This window comes from Clytia hemisphaerica, unplaced genomic scaffold (assembly GCF_902728285.1).
Source record: "Clytia hemisphaerica strain Z4C2 unplaced genomic scaffold, Clytia hemisphaerica genome assembly, whole genome shotgun sequence".
Taxonomy (NCBI): Eukaryota; Metazoa; Cnidaria; class Hydrozoa; order Leptothecata; family Clytiidae; genus Clytia; species Clytia hemisphaerica.
In genome coordinates this window covers 117,229-128,813 of record NW_027103978.1, presented here as the reverse complement: position 1 = coordinate 128,813, position 11,585 = coordinate 117,229, and the positions used below count along the sequence as shown (strand labels likewise).

Genomic DNA, 11,585 nt, shown 5'->3' with positions numbered 1-11,585 from the left:
TAGATAAATGCCATTTTAATAGCTCAAAACAGAAAAAGACGGCAATAAAACCATGTGTACACGGAGAGTCAATGGAGTAGGTTATCATAGAACAAGAGTAAAGAAATGCGCGTGAAGTAGCATGGTGATAAACTTGCTCCTTCCTTTTAAAGTTGTTTATTTTCTCTGATTTCTATCGTTAAAAATAGTATGTACAAAATTTTAAGAAACAACTACTCACCTTTAGCACAAGTTTATATATATACCCTTTTGAGAACGGATGAGGGACTGATTTGAAATGACTATTAGGAAAAAAACCCAAAATTTCAACCAACATATCGAGGACGGTAAAAGCAGGGATCTTACTTCTTCCTCAGTTAGTCAGGGTAGTTTCCCCAGTTTGTCTAAAAAAAATAACTTTTGTCACTGCAGAAAACTCGCTGATATCATGTTTCACGTTTCAAAAATTTTTAACCTGGTTATTTTCCAAGCAAGCTCGTGAAGAAATTCATTTTACAAAACAATGACTTTTATTTTTGGTTGGAATTTGTTTTGATTTTATAAAGATTTTGGATCGCCCAATAAAACAAGCATCTTTAGACTTATCCATTAATTCAGCCAAACTTGTTCATCCTTTCGGGAAGAACATAATAACTCCCTCCAAGTGACATTCATCATTTTGGCTTTCCATTGTTTACAAGTTTGTTATACTGCACACTCCAGAGAAGTTTTCTCTACGGGAATCATTGAACCTTGCTATTTCTCCACTGTCTGGGGCTACTGTAGTTTTGTTTGTGTGGAAGTTCCTCCGAAACCAATTTCGATGAAGTTTAATGTTCGGATATCATGTGATACAACATTCCAATTGAGTTTGACATTTCTGTCATGGTTTCGAGAAAGAAACAAAAGCGTCTACAAAATAGCAGAACCGTGTATAGCCTCAAACTTCGAGAACCGAATACAGTCTACATAATATTATTCATAGAAAACCACCCATTTCTGACATGAATTTCGCATAAATATCGTCTTTGGTTGGTTCTTGTGATTGGCTCTGTTTTTGCACGTTCAACACTTTACGATTCGTCTCCACATTACCTGATACAGAAGTACTTGTCGCTGATGGTTTATTGCGAGGTTTGTTAGCGTTCGCGCCACTTGGTTTATTAGGGTTTCGATGAATTTTGACAGCGGTTGGCACGAATTTGGTGACTTCGGCGCGAATGTTTCGGATTTGTGGTTTGGCGCTAATTGTAGATGAATCACCTAAAATAGGACATTAAATCAAAATTACAACACCCTCTAAAATATAATAGTAGAGGCCACTATGTCTTCCCGTGTGCAGCAGCTTGTGCAAAGGGATTTTATGATTGAATATTGTTCCTTGAATGTAGAAGATCAAAATTTGAGAGGTGGGGCCGGGTGTGACTACCCGTTGCCATGGAAACTGACGTCATTGGTTACTATGGCAACCAAAATAAAAAGTCGTCAAAATTGAAAATTTTTTGTTTCAGTCGAAAGAGCATGAAAAACTGATAAAGAAAAAGGTCACAACCTATATCTGAAAATGAATATATCAGGAGATATTAAAGAAATAAGGCAAAATGACGTCATAAAACGATGACGTCATCGAAAAATAAAAATTTGCCAAAATTCGAAAATTTTTGGTTTTTTGGAAAAAAGACCCTCCAGGGAGCATAAAATATTATTACGAAAACGTTTGAAAATTCGTTAAAAAAAGTCTATTGGCCAAAATTGACAATTTCATTTTTTGCCTGTCGAAGGTTGGAGCTTGCTCAAACACATTATTACAGGCAAAATCTAAAAATATCAATTTTGGCTCATAGACTTCTTAAAAAGGATTTTCAGACTTTTTCGTAGTAATAATTTTTGTTCACTGGAAGGTACTCTTTCCAAAAAACCAAAAGTTTTTTAATTTTGGCAAATTTTTGTTTTTCGATGACGTCATCGTTTTATGACGTCACTTTGCCTTATTTCTTTAATATCTCCTGATATATTCATTTTCAGATATAGGTTGTGACCTTTTTCTTTATCAGTTTTTCATGCTCTTTCGACTGAAACAAAACATTTTCAATTTTGACGACTTTTTATTTTGGTTGCCATAGTAACCAATGACGTCAGTTTCCATGGCAACGGGTGGTCACACCCGGCCCCACCTCTCAAATTTTGATCTACTACATTCAAGGAACAATATTCAATCATAAAATCCCTTTGCACAAGCTGCTGCACACGGGAAGCTTTTTCGCGACATAGTGGCCCCTACTATAAGGCTGAAAAGCTTTTTTAGCTTTTGTATAACAAGGGTTCTATATCCTTTTGAATCTCTAAGCCACGATGGTACATGGCGCTGAGTCGGGTATGCTTTACATTACCTTACACCGTTATACCATGATGTAGTAAGTCCTTCACTTTTCCTAAATTATGGACACAAATAATAATACCTTCTTTGTCGGCAACGCGTTTAATTTCAGGCCCTTTCTCGATAACATTCATTGGGTGTCGTGGGCCACCATACATATGTGGTTGGTTCATCATTGGAGGACGCATACCGGGTGGCATCATACCTAAGGTGAGAATAAAGTTAGCAAAATATTATCACTGGAAATGTTTGTATCTTAATATTTAGAGAAAGGAGTTACTTTTATTTTTACTATTACAGTATATGGCCCCCAAAACGGAGACGGCCCCCAAAACGGAGACGGCCCCCAAAACGGAGGTTGTCATTAAAATGAGGATTCTGACTTGTAGATTTATCAGAATTAAACTATTTTTGTTTATTTAGAAAGAATGATGGTTATACTAAAAAATGAGCATGTTTTTGATGGTTTGAGACAGATCCAAAATAACATATTTGCGTATGAAGGAAATATTTTAACACTGAAATTAGATAAGATGCATATAACTCACTCTAGCTCCTTGGATAAGTTATAAAAATGGGGTATAGGAAACTTTCTACACCTAATGCCGTTCAGAAAATGCAGATACATCTGTGACTTTAGAGGATGGGTAAAAGATATAGCATCTTAAAGGCCAACCAGTATTTTGGGACCCTAGAATCAGCATTGATAAAACCGAAAATTCTAAATATGAGAAACAGCAAAAAATCTTGGAATTCTATTCCTATCAGGTTGAGTTAATAGCTTATAACAAAAAATTAACATTATATATAAAAATTTTCGCTGAATCAGCAAAAATGGCAAATTCTATCATTTTTTTGCAAAATATAGGAGAAAAATACCTTTAAAGCTTAATATTTTCAGTTTCAGTCAAGCTTTTCTTCTCAAATTTTCACAGCTTTTTCCATACATGAATGGAACTATTTTCAAAAGACATTGATTTTTAGAAACTTGATTAAGACGTTGTTAAATCTAAATTGTCATTTTGAAAATTTCTAAATTTTCAGTTTGGACTTTGCAATATCGAAAATCTTGTAATAATTCATAAAAATCATAAATTTTACATCTACCGGGTCGTAAATTTAAGGGAAAACACAAATATGTTCATAGTTTTTCCTCCTATTACCACTGGGCTTAATAATTTGATTTTAACTACACCTCCGTTTTGGGGGCCCCAAACCTGCATTTTGACAACCAGGGGTATACTGTAAAAATTTTATCAAACAAATTTATGCCCAAAACCCTCTAAATCACATTCCAAAACTATGGTCAAAATTTTGTATTAATATCTTAAAGATATCTCGAGAAATCGTTAAAATTGCAAACCTCCGTTTTGGGGGCCATTAGAAAAAAGCTACCTATCTTTAAGCGATTGAAAAATATTGTTGAAATTGAAAATTTTGAAAAATAACTGTCGGGAAATAAAGTAGAGATGTTAAAGTTTTGCATGCAAAAAAAATTTTTGTAAAACCTCCTTTCCTCTAGCTTTGAGAGAAATTTTAAATTTGATCGCCGTTTTGGGGGCCACATACTGTATATGAAATTTTACTTAAAAAATTTTCATCATAAAAATACCAAGAAGAAAGTCCAGTAAAAACTAAATGGGCCAAATAGAAAAGCATCATCGACTTTCAACCTGGAAGGGAATTTCGATATTACCTGGTGGAGGAGGCATTCTTGGAGGCATTCTCATGTTAGGCGGTAATCCGGGTGGTGGGCGTGGTGGTATACCAGGGGGCGGACCTGCAATGTAAGAATGTATTAAATACAATGGAGTTTCCAAACGAGCACCCAAGTTGAACGCAAATTTGTTCTAGTTGGAGAGGATTTGTTTGATAAAAGATGGAGATAACTTAGCACCCTCTTGAATAACTGACAAAAAGTGGAGGTGACGCAATCAAGTGATCCTTTGGAGGTGATTCTTATCTCAAGTTTTCAAAATGTTCCGCTTTGCTTGAACCTTCATCCTACCACAGTGGGCCCAGTGGTGGAAAACGAAAGTGACATTTGACTTTAAAAGTTAGAATGGAATCTTGGATAAAATTCTGATCAATCCTAAAGTTTCAGTTCTTTATCTGGTCAGGAGATGAGGTTTAGGGAATACAAAGTTCGAATTTTTAAAAAAACATCACAAAACAAAATAAAATAAAAAGTTCTAAACAATCCTTTGGAATCAAATTTCATCCTCTGAAGAACCATTTTGTTTCCCTCCATTTCCAGTGAACCTATCTGTTTTTTTCTATTATAGAATTTGAAACAAGATAGAACAAAGACAGGGATTTAATAAATCAAATTAATCCTGACCTGGGGGTAACCCTGGGGGAGCACCAGGTGGAGCACCTGGAGGAGCTCCTGGAGGGGCCCCTGGTGGCGGACCTGGTGGAGCGCCTCTTGGTGGCCCGGGAGGTCCAGCTCCTGGTAATCGTTGATTCTAAAGAGAAATAAATACAAAAATATTACTAGTCAACAGAAAGTTTTACCCAATAAAAATATGAGAAGATATTTATGTCATATCAGAATATCATATGTTAACATCTTTCAGTGAATTTTAGTCCTAGACATTCTTATTTGACCCTTTTTTCTCTTGAATTAAAGATTTTACTCTCCTGAAATTCGCCAAAATTTGGCTAGTACAAACCTAATTCCTCAGACAATGGATCATGTCACTGGATTGTACAAACGGAAAGAGAGGAGGAAAGCTCGCAACTCTCAATATACTTTTAAGAATGAAAACGAGAATATTAATAGTTAAGTAAGATAGTAAAGGAATAATCTGAGCTAACAGGGTCGTGACCAGCTAATTTGAGCAATCTTTTCTGCATGGTCATTGGTTCTCCATCCTCGTCCTCCTCCTCCTCATCTTGTGCATGCTCTCCTCCATGGGGTTCTTGTTTTTGTTGCTGCGTTGATGATGACATATCAAAATCTACATTTGATGGCATTTTCCCTGAAATAAGGGTAAAAATCAGATGATGGCCTGGCTAAAAATATCAAAAATACTATCTGTATATTTTCCCAGCCCACAAAATCTAATCACGGTAGCTTTGGTAGCAAAGATTGAAATTTAAGCCTCGCCGTATCGTCTTTGAATGAACTGAAAAAGTTACTTCTTTTATCATTTTACCAATCACATACACTTTATAATAAGGTATAAAACTTTTTATCTACCAGCGTCCATATCAATATCATCGTGATGCACTTCATCGACTTCATCGTCACCGGCAAAATGAACCTTCTTGCTTTTACGTTGATGAGCATCTCCTGTAGATAAAAAACAGCAGTCTTAAAACCAAAAGTATTTTCGTTTCCAACAGAAAATTTACCTGTAGCAGCAAATTAGCCAAGATTCTTTATTCTATTCAAGTCCATTAAATTTTAAACGGAGTGAGAGATTCTCTTTCTATACATTACTAAAAAGAAATTCCTCAAAAAGACGGTAAAATAATTTTCTCAATAATTAATCTTGTACTTCTCTCATGTCTTTCACGCTCTTGGAATTCACTTGCAAGTCTATCAAATTCTGACATCCCACCTCCACTTGTAGAAGCAGTGTTCTAAAACAGTAACGTTTGCAGAGGAAAAAGAATATAAGAAATCACAGGAATCTGTAGAAAGTATTTAGAAAATGAGGAGCTAAAAGAAAGAGGAGATTTCAAAACATTGCCCATTTCAGAAAAGAAATTTATAAAAACTTATTAAAACTTTATCTGCAATATCCACTCCAAGTTTCCTAATCATTCAATTTGTTTTTATTTTGTTTTCGTTAAGCTCAAAAAATTATAATCTTCAGAGGACAAATTAGTTTACTTGATAGCTTTCACTTTCATATTCTGGTGTAAGCGGGGGTGGTGGGCCTGGAGGTGGACCAGGTGGGATGAGGCCTGGTGGTAGACCAGGTATCTGTGGAATACTTTTGTCTTTTGTCAATGCTGCAGTAGATGGTAAAGTTACACTAAGAAAAATAAAAAGAAATATATGTTTTCAGGTTTATTTTCACAAGAACCAAATCTTTAACTTGTATACATATTTATGGCCAGGCAGTGAACAGGGCTGCCAAAAAACGTTCATATATAGGTTGATGGCTACACAGTCAATCAAAAATGAGCTTTAATAAGCTATGGAGATGTGCCACAGAACATGGGTAAAAGAATAGATATTTTTTTTTAACTTCTTTTAATTCAACTTATGAAATGGCTACTTTTAAAATCATATTCAAAAGGAGCAAGTAAAAAATATTCTGAACACATACCCTGGCATACTGGGCATCATGGGAAGAGGAATCTCATGAGGGGCAAAATTCCCTGAAAACAAGAGGGGAAAAAATGAGATATTTAAACTGTAAGCATGTTTGCAAAAAAAATTAACTCTTTTATTTAGGTTGATTCTAGACTTCCATTACCTAAATGTGGAGCAGAAAGGATCCAGTCAATATTGTCTCTTGTTGGCAGATTTTGAACTTAGCTATAAAAGATGTGTCTAAAGATGGCATCGACAGAAATCTGTTGGTTACTTTGTTCATCATAGCAAAAGGTATTGGTTAACACTGTCCATCAATATAAATGCTTAACCCCCTGATAATCTATATACCTGAATGTGGAAGTGCGATATCAGCGAGATCAAATGTTGCTTCTTCAGCTTCTCTTTTCTTCCTCTCATCTTCTTCCTAAAAACAAAAGCAATTTTTTTATCACATAGAACATTAGCCGGGATCTATCTCTTGATAGCTATAAGCCATGGAACAAGTGTGTCATAGAAATCCGCACTTTTATAGATCAAAAATTAAAAGCCTCTACAAAGAATATTGTGGTTTCACTATAATCAAATATGGAACCTCATGCATTTTGGTTTGCCAGACAAAAAAGATCCAGTTACTGTTTTTTTTAAATATCGTGATTCTCAGCATTTTCTGCAAGACAGATAAACTTTTACCAAAATTCATTCACATTATTCTTGTATTAGAAAGGCTGATGTTTTCACAAAAATGTTTGGCGCACTAAAAAGACAATCCTAGGTTGAGATTTATTTCCTGGCTCATCATTTTATTAAATACTCAATTTCAAACATTGAAAAATTCAGTTAATAGCATATATAAATGCATACCTCTTTCTGCTTCTGAGATTCTAAAAAAGAGAATTGAAAAATTCAGTTAGTTATTTGAATGCATTGATACAATCCCCTACAATAACCGATGAATTGATTTTCCTGGTTTTAACAAGACGTTTAAAAACTTTTCGATACAGAACTTACGATAAGCAGTGAAAGATGCATGTCTTTTCTGGTTACACTCGACTTGATATCTGTAAGAGTAAAAACGAATAAAAAGAAGTTTCAGTATTACAGGTCTTGTAAAATGGAAATAGGGAAACTACAAATGTATTTTATGACATTAAAGGTTTTGCTTTTAAATAAAAGTGTGGTATCGTTTGCTTACTCATCAATTTTAATTTACAAGCTTTTTCACATTTTGTTACATTGAATCAACACGGAGGTGGAGCAAGATTCGTCAGAAAGAGGAAAAGAAAAACAATTTTTCAATTATTCAGCACAATATAATAAGGAGACACCGTCCTGATATGAAATATCCCATTTCATACCAGACACACAATTATGTATAAAAAATAAAACCTTTAAGCAGAGTAAGTCTTCTTTTTAAAATCAACAGCTTCTACAGCTGAAATACCATCAGAAATAGAATTAGAAAATTCTTATAAATTAATAACCTACTTTTTGATTTCTTCAAACTTTTCTTTGTCACTTTTTTCCTATAAAAATGCAATTAACATGAATGGTCAATTATTCAATTTATCTCCCCCTCTAAGCAAAATGCACTTTGATATTTTGATATTAGTAAAATATCTGAGTATAAATATCTCTTTTTGTGAACATAAAATAAGTCCTCCTTATCAATAAAAATTAACTGAAATAATAACTGCTGAAAAAACAGATGAAAAAAATGAAAAATTTCGAATGGTTTTGTAACTAAAGGGAAAACAATAAAATAGATATGTTTTAAAAAAGAATCAATAAAACGTTCCAAAATGATAACCTGAAACAACTGCAGGCGGCATCATTTGAGGCGTGCGATAGCACGCGCACACCTCCACACACACCTAAAATGTCTGAGGAGTGCGATCAATCACACCCCATAAAGTAAGTTTCACAACTGAAAATTGTGCATAGCACTCCTTATCACACGCCTAAATTACTAAAATTAAGGTTTTAGGAGTGTGATTGACCACACGCCTGAAATTTTCAAATGATGCAGCCTGCAAACTGGATAATGAAAATATTCTGTCAAGCTACATGATATTTGACTTGACTGAATTATGATATATTTTTCTTGTCAAATATCTGCTTATTGTCTTAACATGAGATGATTGTAAAAAAAAGCTTAAAAATTGATGCAAATAGCAGATAAAATGATTTTCATTTGTTATGATAAAATAGCAGATAAAATGATTTCCACTAGATAATAAACTTACATAAAGGGACATAACACGGTTCAATGTTTCAGTCAATTTCTTCTTTTTATCTTGGATCACTTTTTCATTTACACTGTCTGATGGCCCACCTTCAATGTCTGCAGAGAAATTTACAATGATTTTAGGTAAACGGGATTTAAAAAGCTAAACCTTATGGCAAAAGAATCTACAAGCATCAGTAAAATTTGAATGGTTTAAACAATTTGAATACAAATTAACCAAATTTTCTATCATCCTACTCAATGTAAATTAAAAGTGCAAATTGATAAAAAGATCTTTTCAAAAATCAGAGACTCTTTTCCAAAACTTAAGTTGAAAGATTAGTAGAAATTCATTTTAAGCAAATCATTGTTAATAAGGTAGAAAAGTCAATTTATTACAATTTTTTAAACCTAAAAAATATACAAAGAGTGTTGTAGAAATAAAAGGCATCCAACGGGGAACCAGAAGATCTGAAGTTTTGCATTTTAAAAATTTCAAGTTATGAAGACTAAAGGAAATCAACTGTACACAAGACTTACCAAGAAGATCTAACCGCAGCATCTCATCCAGAATCTGAATGGGATCTTTCAACTTCAGTACTGTTTCCCGTACTAGCTTCCGTTGCTTTTTGTTCTTCTTTAATTCTTTCTTGCGTGCCTCTTTTCTTGCTTGGTCTGTGGGATTCATAAACCGACCACTTTTTGTGGTGTTTGTGGATCGACGTCCCATTTTTCCAAACTATTTCTTTTTAACTTTATCAATTGTGTTGAAATGTTATTGAAAGCTAACAAAACAAAAATGTTGAGATTTTGCAAAAAATACCTCTTTCAAGGTATACCCTTTGTGAGACAGTATATACACCTGACCTGTCATTTTAATTCACATTATTTTGATGCTTGAGTTTTCAATTATTCAAATTATTTCTAATTTACAGATAAATAAAGACAGACAAATAAAATTCACTCCATTAAGAACTAGTGAATAAGCTTTATTGAATTCCCTCTACGAAGAGTATTGAGCACTCTTTTAAAGGGGACGTCAGCCCAAATTTTTGTCACACATTTTTTGTTACATTTAGAAAATTTAGAACAAGACGATCAAAACGAGCTATATATTATTGAAAGTTTTTTTCTCAATGTGTAATAATAGACGTTTGAAAATTTCCCTTCTTTTTAAATCTGTGACGTAACAAATGTTACTTCTATTTTTTAAACAACATTTGTGGACAATCTCAAATCAATGTCGCCTAAGAAAAAGTTAATTTTTTTGAGGAAAAAGTGGAAAATTTACATAATTGGCCATATAATCTTCATTTTTTATCTAAAAAGGTTGAAATTTTGAGGGTTGGTCATAATTGATGGCTTATACCCAAAAATGAAAAAAAAACTTGAAAAAGGTTTGTTATGTGAGGTTAATATGACAATTTATAGACTTTTGTTAACCTCAAAATATAGAGACGCTTATTGAATTATTGGGGAAAAAATTATTAGGGAGTCATCAAAAAGGCTTCAAATATCAAGCTTGTTTAAAAAAGGTTAGAGATTTCCCACAAGGAAGGTGCAATTCATGAGGTTAAAAAAATGGTAACAAGTAACCTCACATTCTTAACCATATCTTCTGCTAGCATGTGTATTAAGTTATGGGACAAAAGTAAAATGATACTAGAAGCTTAGATCAATAGGGTTTTTATGAAATTGACAATCTTTGCTCTAACGTAGGGTTAAAAATTGAGGTTAAAATTAGAACTCTATGTTAAGGAATGTGAGAAATTTGCTTCTCTAATTGACCTAAATAGTTCTATTCTATTAAAGCTACAGGAACAAAATTACTTTTTAAAAGTTTTCATAAAGTAACTAAGCTAAAAAAATATGAAATAGACCAAAAAGGTTCTTAAAATGAGGTTAAACAACCTGAAAAAGTAGGATGTTTTAGCTTATACCTTCAAACTTAAACAACTGAACGAAAAACGTTTAAGGTATACTACGATAAAAAGTTAACCTCAAAGATTTTTAATTCAGACTTAATTAAGACTTAAGCTTTACTTTTAAGCTCAGTATTGATATCAAAAACAGATTTATAAGTCATTAAAGTATACAACAAAGAATTAAAAAACCCTATAAGCCCAATTCACAAATAACCTCACTTTTGGTACCCAAACTAAGATATTAACCTCATTTTTTCTACCTTACCTTGTTCCTCAACCATTGAATAATGGATCCCACTATTTTTATCACACAATTTTCTCTTTTTATGAGGTTATCTGAAAGCTTAAAATCAACCCCTTTCTCAGGTACTTGTGTCTCTCAAGTTAATATACCAGTTAACCTCACTTTTTATACCAAAATATAATTTTTCATGTTTAGTTGTTTTTGATAATAGGCTACTGTTTGTCTGATATCCAAAATTAGACTGAAATATCATTGTTAACCTCACAATTAGGGTGTTTTTGTGAAATAACCTCAAATTTTACACCCTACTTGAAATGTTAACCTCATTTTTTTCTAGCCTACCTTGTTGCCCAATCATTAAATAGTAAAACCCAATCATTTATTTTTACTTTAACCTCACATTTCATACCAATTTTGGTCTATCTTTAAGGACCATTAGGTTAACCTCAGTGCAAGTTAACCTCATATTCTTAACCCTACTTTGACCAAGAATATCTCTTTAAATTCAACACTTAACCTTTATAATGTATACTAGCCGGTACCCGGCGTCGCACGCCGGT

At 33.3% G+C, this 11,585-nt stretch overlaps 1 protein-coding gene across 1 annotated transcript; it reads right to left on the bottom strand.

Annotated features, from left to right (window-relative positions):
- Window positions 1-117: 117 nt before the first annotated feature.
- Window positions 118-9,640, bottom strand: LOC136810850 (WW domain-binding protein 11-like). Its single transcript, XM_067067435.1, has 15 exons — window positions 9,397-9,640; window positions 8,876-8,973; window positions 8,118-8,155; window positions 7,641-7,690; window positions 7,494-7,513; window positions 6,981-7,056; window positions 6,643-6,694; window positions 6,201-6,345; window positions 5,863-5,947; window positions 5,562-5,654; window positions 5,177-5,340; window positions 4,698-4,824; window positions 4,053-4,136; window positions 2,439-2,561; window positions 118-1,242 (listed from the first exon to the last, which is right to left on the bottom strand). Exons 1-15 carry the CDS (start codon window positions 9,584-9,586, stop codon window positions 959-961), a joined length of 1,629 nt encoding a protein of 542 aa, XP_066923536.1. The 5' UTR covers window positions 9,587-9,640; the 3' UTR covers window positions 118-958.
- Window positions 9,641-11,585: the final 1,945 nt, after the last annotated feature.

What these genes read in the sequence shown, in the direction of transcription:
- LOC136810850 (XM_067067435.1), bottom strand. Translation starts at nt 9,586, where the DNA reads ATGGGACGTCGATCCACAAACACCACAAAAAGTGGTCGGTTTATGAAT. An exon ending in AATCTCAGAAGCAGAAAGAG is followed by an intron (nt 7,057 to 7,493) that starts GTATGCATTTAT and finishes TTTTGTTTTTAG; the next exon opens with GAAGAAGATGAGAGGAAGAA. An exon ending in AATTAGCTGGTCACGACCCT is followed by an intron (nt 4,825 to 5,176) that starts GTTAGCTCAGAT and finishes ATTTCTCTTTAG; the next exon opens with AATCAACGATTACCAGGAGC.